Raw genomic sequence first — 17588 nt, forward strand, 5'->3', positions numbered from 1 at the left:
CAATGTTAACAATTTTCTACTTGGCGTGCTAGCCAAAATGACATCACGGAACACATGGTATGGCCACACTAGGGTATGTTGATAACCTTTTGACAGAATATAGTCAGAAAATGATTGTTCTTATTCATTACAGCTTCTAGTCATTCCATGATACCAGTGTTTTCAGATTATTGAGTTAAACTCTTTCAACCCTGTATAAGTTTTCTATACGAATACCCTTCACCCTGGAATAAATTGATTGGAACTGAGAAATACACCATATGTTCATAATTCCTTTATTTCAGCAAAAACAAAGCATTTTTTCTGTAACAAATCATACATTTTCGGAAAGGTCATACATGCATCTACATAAGCAGAAAAACAATAATTTGATTTTATTCATATTTACCTGGTTTTTCAGGTGAGAAATCTAATTAACAGATAAAAATTCAATAATTTTAAAGAAATAATCATAATAAAACATCAATTCATTTCAAAATTATTTCTATTCTATTGGTATACAATATCAAGTGTAAATAGATAAGTGTTCTTGTTTAAAACCTTGAATTTATAACTTTAAAAGATTAATTAAGTACACAGGTAAATTGGCAGAACTAAGAAATACATCATATGTTCATAATTCCTTTATAACAGCAAAAACAAAGCATTTTTTCTATATCAAGCCATACATTTTTAGAAAGTTCATACATGTATCTATATAATCACAAAAACAATAATTTCATTTTATTCATATTTACCTGGTTTTTCAGGTAAGATATCTAATTAACAGGTAAAAATTCAATAATTTTAAAGAATAATCATTATAAAACATCAATTCATTTCAAAATAATTTCTGTACTATTGGTATACAATATATAGTGTTAAAAGATAAGTGTCCTTGTTTAAAACCTTGAATTTATAACTTTAAAGGATTAATTAAGTACACAGGTAAAATGGCAGTTGCTTACATATCATTCATTTATAGTACTCAAATAAGCATCATTGTTGAACAAATCATGGTTGTCAACACAACATGTTACTGTACACAATATACACTGTTTTAAAATGCCTGAAAGTATTTATACTTATGACATGTGTCCATCTCACCAGGTAATATAATTACAGGTGAGTTTTTCACCTGTACAGGTGTGTCTTTCCATAAACTAGGTCAGTATCACTGGACTACAAATTCACCAGTGTGTGGAAGTCTGTGAAACACATGTTTTTAGTGTTGCAGCACAAATACTTATCACACTTGCTGCACTTGATTGTTGTTTTGCACCTCTTGAAAGGATTTTCACTATAGGTAGCTTCCGGATGCTTCCTCTTGTACCTGTTGTGCCTCTCGTTGCACACAACGCACACATGGTCTTTTCCTTCAACGATTGCTGGCAGGTGGGAGATGTTGTCCAGGCGAAGAATATTTTCTGAGTTTTCTGACCGACTTCGCCCAGCGGATCTCTTTCGCAGTCGTGAAGTTCCCACAAGCGCATGTGCCAGATCCAACTTGAAGGACATCATGTCACGTTTCCTTTTTCCTGGAACCTTCTGGTCTCTGATCGTTCCTTCTATGATGTATGCATTATAAACTGAAAGTTCCAACAATTTGCGCTCAATTTTACGATACCACCGCATGCTTTTTTTGGATTTGTTAAGCCTCGTCATTTGGTCATTGCGGTCAACACCACCCATGTATCTTCCATATTCCTCGACACACGGAGTTGATGGTAGACGCTGTATCGTCCCATCTTTATTTTTTCTTGAGGTAGCAAGCTGATCTAGTTCTGGCATGTGGGCAGTAGACAGAAAGTACACCATTTTATTGTCTTTCCATGAGGTAGCTACTAAACTTCCACACTGCATCCAGTCGAAGTGGCCCCCTGGTAGCTGTCGTGCCTCGGCTTTTGTCTTCACCAGTTCCTGTGGATAACCGTGCCTATTGGTCCTCACTGTCCCGCAGGTGTAGATTTCCTTGGAGGCCAGGAAGTGGGCAAGTTTAGGACTGGTGTAGAAGTTGTCGGTAAAAATGGTGTAACCCTTCCCAGCCAGGTCCTTGGTTAGGTCGATGACCACCTGTGCGCTCAGTCCGAACACCTGGTTGATCTGTAAACAAACCAATCAAAATGTGTAGAATAAAATAAAGTCACTGTGTTGTTTCCTGTAATAAAATACCAGTAATATTTAAAATGGTTCTTCAAGTAATACTGAAAGAAACATTGTGTGACTCCTTTGGTGTGTATTTTTTATATTATTGTTTTTTAATTATGTGTCTACATACATTTGTGTTGTACACAATAAATTTGATATAACTATTGTTCAAACTTGTGGTTTTCAAACAATAAAACAAATAGCAATAACTTTAATTTAAATAAAAACAATTTTATTATAGAAGCAATTTAAATGAAAATTTCAATTTTAAAACTAATATTGCGTAGTTACCTGAGTAGCCCGTTTTCCAACGTAAACATCAAAGTTCCAACAGTAGGCTGAAATGGAGTCGGCAGCCATCCACATCTTGACGCCAAATTTTACAGGCTTGTCCTTCATATATTGCTTGCAGGGATCATATTTTTTTCGGTTTTGTCGGTCCTAGACCGATTGGGGTCATGAAAGACTGATTGAAAATCCCTAACAGTCGGTCCTATTCTGTTTGCTAAAATTCACGTCATGAAATCGATTACACAGTGAACATGCTAACACCCCCTATTTGCATTCTTATCTCGATTCGCTGCAGTCTCTAAACCGGTCAGGACCAGTTTATTGCATGTCAGCCGACTAGTATGACCCCAAGCAGCGAAGATTCGCGCTGTTGTTTATTAGTCATGCGTGAATAACCTGTGTATCAATCGATAATTGACCAGTCGCCAACTCCGCCCACATTTTGTCGATCAGCCAATCAGATATCGATTTTTCACACACCCCTCAGCAACGCTTATCTGGCCGCCATTTTGTCCGACAAACAAAGCGTGTCGTTCATATGGAATGGACGTAATTTTTAAGAGTTTACACAGATTTTATATCAAATGCATGATCATAACTGTTCGATCATTATTCAAAATTGTAGGTGCTATACATACTTTATAAAAGGTTATTATTTTATCTTTATTTATTGAACATATGAACGATTAATGAGAAATCAAACACACTAAATCGTGTGTTCTATAAACGTGTTATACCGTTTGATGCACAATATTATTAAGCAGTTTGGGCAACATAATAATTGCCACACGTGCTAATTAATCTCAGCGTAATTGTCGATGATTAATAAATGACAGTATGTTGCGTGGATCTCAGAATGAAGGAACATTATGGCATTGTTAGGTACTGTACACAAGAAAAGAAAACTATTTAATTACTTAAATGATTTCAAATTATATATTTATTTTCAGTGGATCATAAACAAGGGAAATCATTATAAATTGTTAACTTAAATATTGTTTTAACTAAAGTTAAAACAACAAAAAGGTGATTTCAACGCGGCTTAGCCAGCTTAAAGCGACTTCAAGTGTAAAATGTACGGCTTATAATACAATAACAACATTTATAATACAACATACATTGATACGGGGAGAAATGTGAAAATTGCAATTAACATATAAGGGCCATCTTGTTATAAATAAAGACATGCATAATAGGCTAAATGTATTCAATTCGAATGTTCGTGAATAGTTACGTGATACCAACATTTCATTTTTCGATAGTGAAATGTAACAGGTTCGCATTAAAAATAAATGAAATAAAATGCATATTAGACTATCTGTTAATGAAACCACGAAATTAGGCCTGTATTAAATTATGGTTACAATCAAAATTTAATTTATATCTAAATAAAAAAATCGGTGTCTTTTTAAAAATAACACAATAAAACAAAGATCTAAACATTTGTAATAAACAAAAACCCCATCATGATATGGATGTGTCATTTGCATTTAATAAAAAATATTTTCAAAATTATATATGAATAGCCACCGGATTCACTGTCAGACGATTTAATACAAGTTCAAAATCAATATAAAATGAATGCTCATGTATACAACAGATTTTCATCAACTTCCTATATTATGTAAAAGAAACGTTTCTGATAGTCAGTCTGCCGTTAACTCATTTATTTTTATTACGCCATTTTTCTCTAAAGCATTTATGATTGTATTAAAGTTTTACAAAGCAGTTTAGTTTACTGTGCGGCTTTAAATAATTTATATTATAGAAAAGAGCATGATACCTCGTTACAAATATAGTATTTCGCTCACGTAATCCGCTATAATTGCGATCTGCTTGTCGGAGTTTTCTTATCACTAGACCACGTGACTATGTGGGCGGAGCGATCGATAATTTGGCGACTGGTCAATTTCAATGGCTTATACCTAGCACACTAATTAATCGGTCCGTAATGTGTACTCGTCCACGATATAATCGTTGACAGTTACTTCGGAGATAAAAATCTTGATGTAATCCTCGTGGAAATTGTGCATTTCATGCATGAAACAGTAAACTTTCATATAAACAGAGAAGAAAATCGGATATTCTGCAATAATTGTGGGCGAACCTTGTACACTGAAAGCACACGCTGTAACTAAACAAAACATGCCGATACATTTTCCACCAGCGTAATAATCCAGCAATAAATTAATGAAAGTCGCGGATCTGATCGACAGAACAGCCGAAAGTTATTTTATGGGCGGAACTTCACACAAGTACACAAGAAAAATAATATACATTGTATAAAGCTCTAGTAAAAATCGTGTTAGAATCGAAATAATTCGTGTACTTTATTGTTTGTTGTTGAATAACCACGACCGGAAGTTTAGATGTGTGGTATCAAATCACACAGATTATTAATATTGACAACGATGAAAAAAAGTCAGATAAAACAGCACACGAAACACGGAGCGTATATTGACTCATCTAGAGTCCGTGCAGAGTCAGTGCACGAAACAACAATGAAATAGCAAATGATAAAACCAATTGAGAAAACTCGTATTTACCGTTTAAAAATGCCTTAGGGAATTTAACTTGTACTTTTATTATACCACCTTCATGAATGGCAAAATCAATTGTATATATTTTAACGTAATTTGTCATGATTTCGGATATAAATTTTTGGACACATTTTCCCCAGTTAAATCCAGACCGATTGATGTTGCCGGAAAATATGATCCCTGATTGCTTGATACCAAGACGTCCTTTGAATGGCACCATGGACTCGTCTACACTCATCTGTTCATGGGGCACATATTCAGACTTGAATTTCTTTCTCAGAGTGTCCAGCATGTATCGGACCTTGAACAGTTTGTCTGTATGATTGTTAGTTTCATATGTGAAGTGAAGGTAGCGCTTGATCTGGAATTATCGCTTTTTTGTGATCACTTCTGGAATTTTTGACCCAAGCATGAAATGAGTGTCTGTACTGTCCTTAAAATACATTTCATCTCTGTCAAACTTCACTATATCCATCATCAACATAACACCATACAACACCTTGATGTCAGTGATAGTTATATCTGTCCATGGAGTTTTGTGCTCTTCCGGATTAGCTTTTCTCTGGGCATTTAGGTTTGTACAGTCTGTTATGTGTTGAAATATTTCATTTGAGTAGAACACTTGGAAAAGTTCTAACGGGGAGGCAGAAGTGTCATATATTCTGACAGGGCCTGGAACTTCCTAAAACTTCTTTATGCAGCATACACTGTAGGAACTGTCCCACTCAAACACATCAGGTGTTTCAAAATTCCCCAAAAAGTCGACGTCACCTGTATCGTTATCTGGATTGTTTTCAAATTTTGCAAAACACTATTCAATTGTTGTCTGTCATTTTCATCTAAATGATGCAAGTCAAAATCACCTATTTGATCAATAAATTCGTCATCCGACCACTCATCTGAAGAAATTTCACCGTCCGCCATTGTTATAACCAGTGTGTTGTTTAAATTCTCGATTAAACACGTTTAAAATTAATAGTTTTCATTCTTTTCGGTAAACACGGAAGTAACAATTGGCCATAACCCACGCTAACGTTTGTTCTCGCTGATAAATGTGATTTACTTGTGTGAGTCAGACAAAGAAAGGTTAAATATCGGAACTCCCGCTATAGCGGGCTATCGTGGTGAACGGTGTAAACTACGGCTGCCCGCTGTGGCGGGCTACGGAGTTGAAAGAGTTAATAAAGTTGTAAAACCTGTTATTCTGCTGTTTTCTTCACACATTTACATTTTGTAAAATAGTTATTGTTGACCCGAAATAGTAAAATGGTTTCCGGATGATAACTCAAGAACGCTTAGGCCTAGGATCATGAAACTTCATAGGTACATTGATCATAACTCGTAGATGACCCTGGTTATTGTCCATTTACTGGAAGACGCAAGCGAAGATTTTAACAATGATCCAGAGCCGGACTATCCCTGCAGCCACTAGTGTTGCCTATCACGCTATATCAGCAGTGCTCCAGCTAGGATTTTAAAAGGGCAGGGGGGGGGGGGGGCTTTTTTGGACACGCAGTTTTTTGTCAAGGCACTTTTGAGGGCGTGGGCGTTTCTGGAATGCTTCCTCTTGCATGTTAATTTATATGTTATTAATAATTATTGGAATATATTATTCCCATTATTATAAAACAATTCAAATATAATGTCTACAATAATGAATAAATTAATAACAATTTATTGCAATAAGAGATATATAAATCATCATATGTAAAAAAAATAAAAAAATAATAATTTTAAAGGGCAGGGGGGGGGGGGGCCCTAGGAAGGGCAGGGCGGAGGTTCGGGAAGGCAGGGCAGGGCACTCTTCAATTTAGGCCTAGCTGGAGCACTGATCAAGATACACTCACAGCGTTTCATGACAGCCATAATTAAAAGTTATATCTATGAGATCAAAAATAGCGAATGCATTATTTCTGCGCAATTCTTAGCTGCATCACATGCAAATCAATTACGGGACGTTGCGCTAGATTTCATGGCTTATTTTGCTTTATTATATATTATTACTCAGATATATATATATATATTTACAGAATAGAAAAACACAAGAAGCATGAAAATAAAAGAAAGCATATATGTCAGCCGCCAACACTCGCATCTTATTTGATTCCATTTTTAATAGTATTGTCAATCATCGTGCTCATGCTTAATAAATTGGTCTAAATGTATAAATATATGATGCAATTGTTGAAAACACTTTAAAAATCTATGATTGACATACCATTATAATTTTTCAGAATATCTTTATTTAGTATCTTTCTGATCAAAACAAGACTATTGCCAAGCAATATATGTCCCCTACCGGCTCCACCATTGTCAGAAATTTCCACCATTGTCAGAACTTCCTTTTTTTCCTTTGTTTTATTTGTTGCCATAGCAACCACAATTTTTGACATAGAAACAAAATGAAATGACTTGCATAATGTCCATATTGCCATCTATCCATGTTTCAAGTTTCATGAAAAAATATGAAGAACTTTTGAAGTTATCGCAGGATCCAGAAAAGTGTGACAGACAGACTGACTGACTGCCAGACAGACTGACAGACAGAGCCCAAACCATAAGTCCCCTCCGGTGAAACCTGTAGAGGACATTAACTTCAAGTGCACATAGTTTACGCGATAGAGTTTATATAACGATTTCTGTAACTGACCGCAAACTGACCTTGATACCTTGCGGGTTGGATGGTATTTTTTGTAAAAGGAAGTCTCTTCTCAGAAAAACATCCAGATAATCAGGGCTTGCACTAAATAATATATTTTGGAAGTCCTGACTTCCTGCCCTTTACTTCTGGAAGTCCCAATCAGAAATGTTGGAAGTTTAAACAACTTAGATGGGTATGTTAACGGAATGTCAACTGTGTAAATGATGACAAACTCTTCGCATCCATTTTGGGTAACTGTACATTTGTGAAAGTAACTAGATATATCATACATCAAGGGATGAATTTTATTTATTTTATTCACAAGCAATTGCGTTTGTTCTTTTCGTTAAACTCCAACCAGTTAAACTGCTTTAACCAAGTCGTTTGAAAAACATGCATCTTCGGTGTTTCAATTGCTTTGAATTTTTTTGTTTTCTGATTAGATTCATTTTCATTCATTTCTAATTTACGTTTTGTCGAAAATGGAATGCTAAAATCGGCAAGCATACGTTGCGACATTCTGAACACGAATGATAAGTACACAAATGATAAGTGGTACAAGTTCAATATTTTTGTCAAATTCATATCTGTGTTTGCCAATTAAAATATTTTGACAAGTTACAGATGGGTCGCAATGTTCTTAATTGAAACAATGGTGCAGGCCTACTAACTGTTACAACAATTAACAACTTTTGGCAAAGATGAGATCTCAACTTCTTTGCCGACATTCACACGTTATTGCTACCGAAACATCATGACAATAAACAAGCACTTACTCCAATTAAGCGCGAACGTGTTAAGATTGTCATCTGCTACCATTCTTAAATACAAAGTGTCTACTGTGAGCCTGCGATGATCATATTGGAAAGTAGGCGGAGTTAGGACTGATCGAGACGTGTGCAAAACACATTGAGTCTGCAGGAAGCAGTGTTGATTGAAGCATTATTTTAATCGACGGCTTATGTCACAGGTTGCTATTTTCGGTGTATGACCAATTTTTAGGAAGTACAGTTGACGTCATGGGGTTTTGTTATCGGCGTATGAAAACAATGATCGGGTGTAATATACGGCCATAAGCCACTTAGTGCAAGACCTGGACAATTGACACAGTTACAGTCCCATCAAATTGTTTCACGGCTGAATTTTAACTCTGACCTCTTAAGTGTGACCTTGACCGTAAAGGTAGTGAGACAAATTTACACACAACATATTTTCTAATAATGGCTCACAGGGTTAAAAACCATTATTTTATATGTATTTTTTATTGCTTTATATATTTTCTACATTATATTTCTTGTACGTATTAATCAAGACAATAATGATATTCAGAACAATGAAGTTCTGGTAATAATTGATCATATCAGCAAATTTAAGAGTTGCTTTCACACTCTTGACGTAATGACTCTTAAGTTTTTGGACACTCTAAAATTTTGGACAACCCCTTTTTTGGCAAAAATATTTATTTTTAGGGAATCTTAATTTTCGGACATGCGCGTTTTTGTCTATCATTAATGACTCTTAATTTTCGGACAGAATAATTTTACAGATTTCGGCACTGTGGTCACGTATCGTGTTACACTTTGATCATGGATTTTTACAAACGGATTAAGGCCATAAAACCTGGGAAACGCATGCCTGAGGGAAATGGACCATAACATTTGTGTAATTGGGTAAATAACCTTGTATACCAGTAAAACGATCGCTTCACCCAATAGCATTTTAAATGATATCTTCCTATTAAGGAAGCAGTATGTTTAATGTTTTGACTTTTTGTTCTGTATCATTTCAGGCAAGAGTTAAAATATCTATGAAGTTGTATTTATTTCAAAGTAGAAACACTATTGTGCATTGTGTTTATATTGATTTTATTTCAATATAATTATAATTTTCTTATATTTATTTTTTTCTTAAAATTTTCAGATACCTGTAATTTTTAATATTTTCCAAATCTAAATTTTCTGATACAAATTGTATTTGTTATTTTTAAGTGTCCAACAACTTGTATTTGTTATTTTTAAGTATCCAAAAACTTACAAGTAAATACGGTAATCAATTTTGTCAAAACATTGCAGTCTACATGCAGTCTCAGCGTGTTTTCTCAACTCCCAACACTAATTCCAGTTTTATCTGGATTTTTTTTTATCAGTATACAGTACAATAACTGTTTCAATAATAACGTATCTTTAACGATAAAGATTCAGCGTGTTTGCTTTGAAATTAATTTAGATGAAATGTCAATTAAAAATTATTTGCAATAATTTTGTTCAAATGGACAACGAAACTTTTAACACAAATTTTAAGATCTCAGTGCTCTCTGCACTATAAATTTTTTATGCAAAAAAATCAATACACCTCCAACTTTCCATGAGGCTGACATGACGGCATAATTTTTACGTGCTTATTATCGGGACAAGAATTACACAAAATACATCAGCACTGTTGATTTGAAGTTAAAATTTGTAAACATCAGGTTAACATTCAGTAGTGTGTTTGAAATGACATATTTAATTATGCTTGATTGAGAATTTATCAAAACATTTACAGTTGGGAGTTATGCTAGGTTTACATCTGGCCACGATTACCACGATGTCCCCGATTCCAGAGCATCTTGGCGAACGTAACAGAGCGTGGAGTCGAATTGCGGTGATCGTGGGGGAGCGTAACGGAACGTGGTTGAATCGGGGACATCGTGGGCATCGGAACAGATTTTAAATCAAACTTAAATTTCACCACGATTGCCCCGATTCATTTTCTAATCTCAAATCGTAGGTCAAATCGCAGGAGATCGCAACAAAGCGGCTTTGTCGTGGGAGATCTTATCAGGACGTAACGGAACGTGGTGGAGCGTGGAAGCCAATCGTGTTGATCGCAACAAAGCGTAACAGAACGTGATGCAAATCGTGGGCTCGATCGTAGCAACAAAACGTGCTGATTTCGTAAGGAAGCGTAACAGAACGTGGAGTATACCATTTAATCGTAGAGCTCCCCGATTTTTTAGCCTCTGGCTAATCGGGGAGATAGTGGCCAGATGTAAACTTAGCATTATGATTTCAATTATAATTAGTTTAAACGCTTTACGTGTTTAAAATGTTTTGACAATATTATGCATGAAAAAAATAATTTCTGTGAGGGTTACACTAACTCTTGCTTGCCAACATCAGTCTGTAAAGAAACTGGCCATTTTATCGTGGAGGAGTACACCATAGATACCAAGCCAATAAACAGCATTAAACCACTAAAATTATCTCTTGATAGTAACAAGGGGTGGTTATATAATTCACGCACAACTGATTGAAACCGTTTCCATCTCCAGTGCCTTGGTTAAATGGTTAATGCCACCAAATTTCCAGCAATTTAAGAAAGAAAGTTATTCATATGCTTTATTTTATGACCATGTGTATAACACACATGTGATGTGTCACCAACGGATTAACACAAATTGGTTGATTTCTGATACAAATAATGAGAGGGTCTAAAATTTAAGACTTTTTCACTTTTGAAGAAAATCTGGGTGTCCCAAAAAATTTGAGTCCCAAAAAATAATAAATTTGGTTTAAAAAGAGGGTGTCTGAAAACTTTGAGAGTCCAAAAAGTAATTATGGCACTTACCCTGAGGGCATCCGACTTTGTTCCATTCCATGCCAGTGACAGTCTAAGAACATAAATAAAGCATTAACAATCCAATGAAATAATTATGCTTAAAATCCCTTTTTAATACAAATTACGTTATGATATTGTTTTTCTGTGACTTAAAATAGTGAAATGACTGGAAAATGACCAGAGTTTGAGACAAACAAGCAAATTCGTTGAATTGATAACCCACGCCTATATGCCTCTGGACATTAAAGTGTTATATTTGACACTCAAAAAAGCATTTGTTCAAGATACAAAGGGCCATAACTCTGTTATTAACAGAGAGTGTACAATGCCCTTTGGCTTGTATCATCCTCTTATCCATATATAAACTCATACCAAGTTTCAATGAAATCCCCCAAAGCGCTTCCAAGATATGGCTCCGGACACAAAAGTGCCAGAGGGACAGACAGAAAGACAGATGAAAAGACGGACGGACAGACGGTTAACGCCAAAACAATATTGCTCCGCCTATGGCGAGGGATAATTCGCACAAAATGCAATAAGATGACTTCAAGCAAAAAATTATAACATTTTAAAGGGGCCGTCCAACAGATTATGGCATGTATTGAAGCATGTCATTAAATGCTTTATATTGATAAATTTAAACATTAGACCTAAAAATCTCCAGTAAAAAAAACAAGAATACAATTTAAATAAAGGAAAAAAAGGACCCCTAAACAGCGCTCAAACCACTGACCCCTGGAGTCCTGGAGTAAAAAGTCTCCCGCCTAGACCACTCGACCATTGCTCATGCTTAGAGCAGAAGTATTTTTTACCTTTATTATAAGCAATCCTCATAGTTTCCCAAATATATAACAACATCAACAGAACTTTCCAAATTATTTAATCGTTTCGTGTCGCACGACGCTTTATAATTTTCAGGTTTTCCAATTGTCAAAAGATGCATATAATGGATATTTAAGAGCATGGTAAATGGTCAGTATTACTATTTCCTCAAAAATATCATAACAAAGACGAAAATTTGAGAATCTGAAACAACCTTTTTAAATTTTGTCAATTTATCAATCTGTTGGACGGCCCCTTTAAAATTATTTTATTCACAATTATTGACTATTAATATTAAAGAAACACAATGTCTATGATGCTCATCATAGCCAACACAATTCATGTCCAATACTATCATGGTCTTATATATTATTATACAGCAAAGGGTTTTTTCTCATATACTTGACATTGAAACATGACCTTATGGAACTATGGGCACTGTCCTGATAGACAACCCTCTGTCTAATCATTATTCAGTCAATAACAGCGCGATTTTTTCTTATGTGGGGAAAATAAGAAATGTGTATTTCATTTGGATAATGGAGTTGATACATGAAATAAATTATATTTGATAGCCACAAAATTAGGAAGGTTAAATAATAGGGGATATAAAAACAAAAAAGGTGTTTTAGATCTCAATATTTGCTTTTAATAATTCTATCTGATTTCATTCATCATATAACTGTAACTGATATCATCCATCATATAACTGTAACTGATTTCATCCATCATATAACTATTTCATTCATCATGAAACTGTATAACATTTCATCCATCATATAACTGTAACTATTTCATTCATCATGAAACTGTATAACAGAGGATTTTACTGTGCCTTAAGTTAATTTATATTACAATGGCATTTCTTGATTTTTTCCCTTTAAACTCATCAATAAGAACATCAAAATCTCCATCTGTGAAAGACTCAATGGTGCCACTCATTAAGTAAATCCTCATCAATGCATAAAGGCTTCTATGGCTCATGCTGGTTCTCAATATGGTACATGTGTCATTCATGACAGAAAACCCTCTCTAAACAACTGCGGTGGACTGCGGAATAATTTGGGCCAACTCATACAACTTGTCAACCCTTGGGAAGCAGGAATAACTTACCCGGTATTTCTTAGTTGATACAATAATATTCCAAAAATATCCACATGACTTTATATATATGGCTATATTTATAGCTTTTGAATTCTGCTTGCCGATTTCAAAACTACATCATGCTTTGCGAGGTAAGCACAACCATTTTGATCAATGCTCATACACCTCTAGGAGAATAAAATGGGAGATAATAAAAGGCATATTTAACCAATACGAATCCCCCCCCCACCCCCCCCAGGAGACTTTTTACGGCTCTGGTTTTTTCCAGACTAATAGAAGGCTCGACAAGTAAACAATTTTCACTTTTATACAAAGTTTAGATATTATTTTTGGTGGGGAATTTTTCCAGTATTGGGGAAAATTTTGGTCAAATTAGGGGAAAATAGTGGTTACTTCGGTTGGGGAAGCGGCCGATATTCGGCTTCTTCAAAGAAAGATTTTTTGGCCCTGATAATAGAGAATTTCCAATAAAATTGTGCGCCCCCCTCCCCCCCTTTATAACTTGACTGTTTACAATCATGTCACTGTACTTACATTTTGTCAAACTGGCTTTCACTCAAACTTTTGTAGTATGCTTCTGGCATATGATATATCAAAGTATTGTTTTGGAAGAAAGGAGCATCTAGATCAAGGTTTTTAATTCCACCCATCGCTGTCAAACATTTTGCCCACATCTCATTCAAAATAACATGAAAGAGTGATCCCTGCAAAAGAAACCAAAACAATAAAAAACAAGTAAATTAAATGATTGCTTTCTGCAATCATGCTCCAACACAAACGATGTTTGAATATTGAAATAACGATCTGCAAAAGCTGTATAAAGGTACCTTTTCACAGATTTTGACATGTATTGAAGCTTGTCATTAAATGCTTTATATTGATAAATGTAAGCAGAGGATCTAAAAACCTCCAGTAAAAAACAAGAATCAAATTATCGAAAGAAAAAAACAACCGTCAACTTGACTCGAACCATTGACCCCTGAAGTAAAAGTCTAACCCGAAGACCACTCAGCCAGCCATGCTCATACACAAAATGATGTATTTTATACTTTATATAAGCAATCCTAGTGGTGTCATAAAATATAACAACAACACAACTCTCCAAATTATTAAATCATTTCGCATTGCAACACTTTATAATTTTCAGGTTTTTAATTTGTTATAAGATGCATATAATGGATATTATATAGCATGGTAAATGTTCAATATTATAATACTGTTTCCTCACAAATATCAGAACTTCAACGAAAATTTTTGATTTTTTTTTCAATATTGGCAATTTACAAAAACGTTAAAAGGTCCCTTTAGAGCATATATTTTTAGCCATGAGGCCCATGATCTCTAAGTATTGGCTTGACCTTTCAACGAGGGTCAAGGGTCTCACATATGACTGGCACTCGTGGTGATCCTTTCTGACTATTATTTTACTATTTGTAATGAAAGATGAAGCTCCAGGCAGGATGATTTGAATTGTGCAGACATAATTATGTTTGATCTCAAATCATTGTGCTGCAAATTTAAGAGCACCTTTATAATGACGATTGCATACAAATAACAATTGCACAAAAGTGTTTTACCAATCCTTGTGAGCCAGCTTGGACTACTGCCTTCAAGAAATCTTGACTTTCTTTTGCAGTGAATTGTTTTTCTTTTAGTGTTCTTGCAAGAAGCCCCCCATCTATAGGACTGGATTTTAGGTTCATGAGTACTTCCATGAACATGGAATTGGTCATCTGTCATGAATATAGAAGACAAGCAGTAAATGATTGCAATTGCTGATACAACATTATCTGTTACTAAAATTTCAACACAATCCAATAGTTAATATCAAGATATTAAACACAAGTGCATATTTAACTGCATATTACAACTAGAAAAGTTAGTTACATTCAGAGTTCCTGTCCTTGTTGTCTGTGCACCTGTGAAAGGAAATTAAATCATGAATCAAATAAGAAACTAGTTCAAACAAAGCTCTGCACTTATTAATTTGATGTTCAAACCAAGGCTCTGTGATTAACATGTTTGCCACTTTTGTTGTTTAATACCCAGTCCCCATTGCAAAATGTATTCCTTAACAAAATAATTAACAAAATAAAATGTATAAGACAGTCCCCTAAATTTTCCTCATAACTAAAATCAATAAATCAAACTGCAAATAAGAAATAATGCATACAATAGCAGTCTACAAACATTACAAGCAATTTCCTTTTCAATATATGTGTGGAAACCCCTTTACCCACAATCATTTTGTCACAGTCTCTTCACTTTTCCTGACAAATTTTATTCTATCAATATTCTCTGCTCATGCTCTGGCCACTTTATTTGATGAACATATACTAAGTAAGTTTTGAACAAAAGTTAGTTTATTTATGCCTCAGTCACAAATAATCCATTCGCGGGCCAATTGCCAATCTCCAGACATCGGGAAGACTGGACACATCGGAGCCATCCAATAAATGACACAAACTTGGCCCTAAAGGGCGCCAAACGACTATCCCCCGATGATCGATCAGCAATCGGACAGATTGAGAAAACCTTTTGGTTTAAGCATAAGAATGTTAATCAGGCAACATCCCACCAATCTTCAGACGGCTATCATCACTGTATTGATCTAGCGTCACAAAATGCCGGAAAGTTTTAATGATAGAAACATTGAGACGGAAATCTGGCGGGCAACTGACGTACTCCTCAGTGTGTACGCATGTCATGCCGTCTGGAAAATGGTACCAGGCTGTCAGAGGGAAAGGCTAGCCTCAACATTGTGGTTGCTGCTATGGTAGCAGTGGAGGAGTTTGATGAACCACAGAGATGTCAAAGACAATGATGGGTCAAGCCTTGGATTCAGAGATGATCCCTCTAGGGGCAATACAAGACCCTTTTGCATGGACTGCATCTTGAGGATCCTGCTGATTTTGAGGCTTATTTGTGTCTCAAGCCAGAGTTGTTTCAAGAACTATGTACAAGAGTCGGGCCTCGCATTCAAATAAGTCAAGAGTAAGTATAAGTTGTCTGACACACTTATTTATGTGCTTATACTCGAGTCACACTAGAGACTGAATGATCCTGAATGTTGTTAAATTTTACATTCAAAGCGCATTCAGGCTAATGAAAATGCAATCATAATACTTCTAAGCATTCTGCGTTCAATTTCAATTTTGTGCTTTTATCAATTATCTGTTATTTTTGTAGAAATAAGTAAACCTAATTAGGCACTACCGAATTAGATTTGTTTTGTTTTAACAAATAAGTCAAGAGTAAGTATAAGTTGTCTGACACACTTATTTATGTGCTTATACCCGAGTCACACTAGAGACTGAATGATCCGGAATGTTGTTAAATTTTACATTCAAAGCGCATTCAGGCTAATGAAAATGCAATCATAATATTTCTAAGCATTCTGCGTTCAATTTCAATTTTGTGCTTTTATCAATTATCTGTTATTTTTGTAGAAATAAGTAAACCTAATTAGGCACTACCGAATTAGATTTGTTTTGTTTTAACAGGGTTTTTTATCTGATTTTGGTGAAAGGACCTGGCCTTTTTTGAGGGGAAAAAAATAACGCAAAAAGCCAGATTTCGGGAAAAAATAAGGAAAGTCTTAAATAATCAATTTAACATATTTAACTGTTTTTTTTAAACAAATTCAAGGCAACAGACAATTTAATCATGCAATATGTTTCTATTTTCTACACTGGATCAGGTTACTTATATAATTAAAGGTTTAAAACATAATATTTTAGAGATATAATTTTAAACCCATATACAATTTTGTGTTTTCAGTAGACGGCCTCCGATGAGTATTGGCATGAAGTTGGCCACAGGAAACTTACAATTCACTGGCATTTGACTTTAGATTGGCCCACCACACGATATCCCTGTTTGTACCTTCTGTGTATCGTGCAAAAGTTGAAAAATTCAAGGACAACCACTTCAGAACACCGTCAACCATGGCATGAATTGGAAGAGGTGTTCAGACAACAGTGAAACTATCAACACTGCTGTGCAGCAATTGATAAGAAGCATGTGGCCATCAAGAAGCTGAAAGACAATGGATCCCTCTTTTACAATTATAAAGGCTTCTTTTCAATCATGTTGTTGGCAGTGAGAGATGCTCAGTACAAATTCTTGTGGGCAAAGGTTGGTTAACCTGGCTCAAACTCAAACTGTGGTAACTGTGGTATTTTCAACGATTCTCAGCTGCCACAGGCCCATAAACGCAATACAGTAGGTTTCCCAGAGTCAGATTTTTTCCATCATGACAACCTGAACATGCCATATGTCTTTGTAGCTGACGAAGTGTTTCCTTTTCACACATACCTAATGAAATCCTATGCCAATTGGTATACCAAGGTGGAAAAACATATATATATATATATATATATATATAACTGCAGGACATCTATGCCTTTGGTATACTAGCAATGATGTTTCACTGCTATGTGGTGTACCATACATTAGGAATT

The 17588-nt window shown here is 35.1% G+C and overlaps 1 protein-coding gene across 1 annotated transcript; it reads right to left on the reverse strand.

Annotated features, from left to right (window-relative positions):
* Positions 1–337: 337 nt before the first annotated feature.
* Positions 338–6386, reverse strand: LOC127866686 (piggyBac transposable element-derived protein 4-like). Its single transcript, XM_052407427.1, has 2 exons — positions 2419–6386; positions 338–2082 (listed from the first exon to the last, which is right to left on the reverse strand). Exons 1-2 carry the CDS (start codon positions 2524–2526, stop codon positions 1162–1164), a joined length of 1029 nt encoding a protein of 342 aa, XP_052263387.1. The 5' UTR covers positions 2527–6386; the 3' UTR covers positions 338–1161.
* Between the last annotated feature and the right edge of the window lie 11202 nt (positions 6387–17588).

The sequence above is a fragment of the Dreissena polymorpha genome, chromosome 2 (assembly GCF_020536995.1).
Source record: "Dreissena polymorpha isolate Duluth1 chromosome 2, UMN_Dpol_1.0, whole genome shotgun sequence".
NCBI lineage: Eukaryota > Metazoa > Mollusca > Bivalvia > Myida > Dreissenidae > Dreissena > Dreissena polymorpha.

Excerpts from the sequence above, each read along its gene's own strand:
- LOC127866686 (XM_052407427.1), bottom strand. The coding sequence starts at position 2,526 with ATGAAGGACAAGCCTGTAAAATTTGGCGTCAAGATGTGGATGGCTGCC. Across the intron at positions 2,083-2,418 it reads TTGGAAAACGGGCTACTCAG|ATCAACCAGGTGTTCGGACT; the intron begins GTAACTACGCAA and ends GTTTGTTTACAG.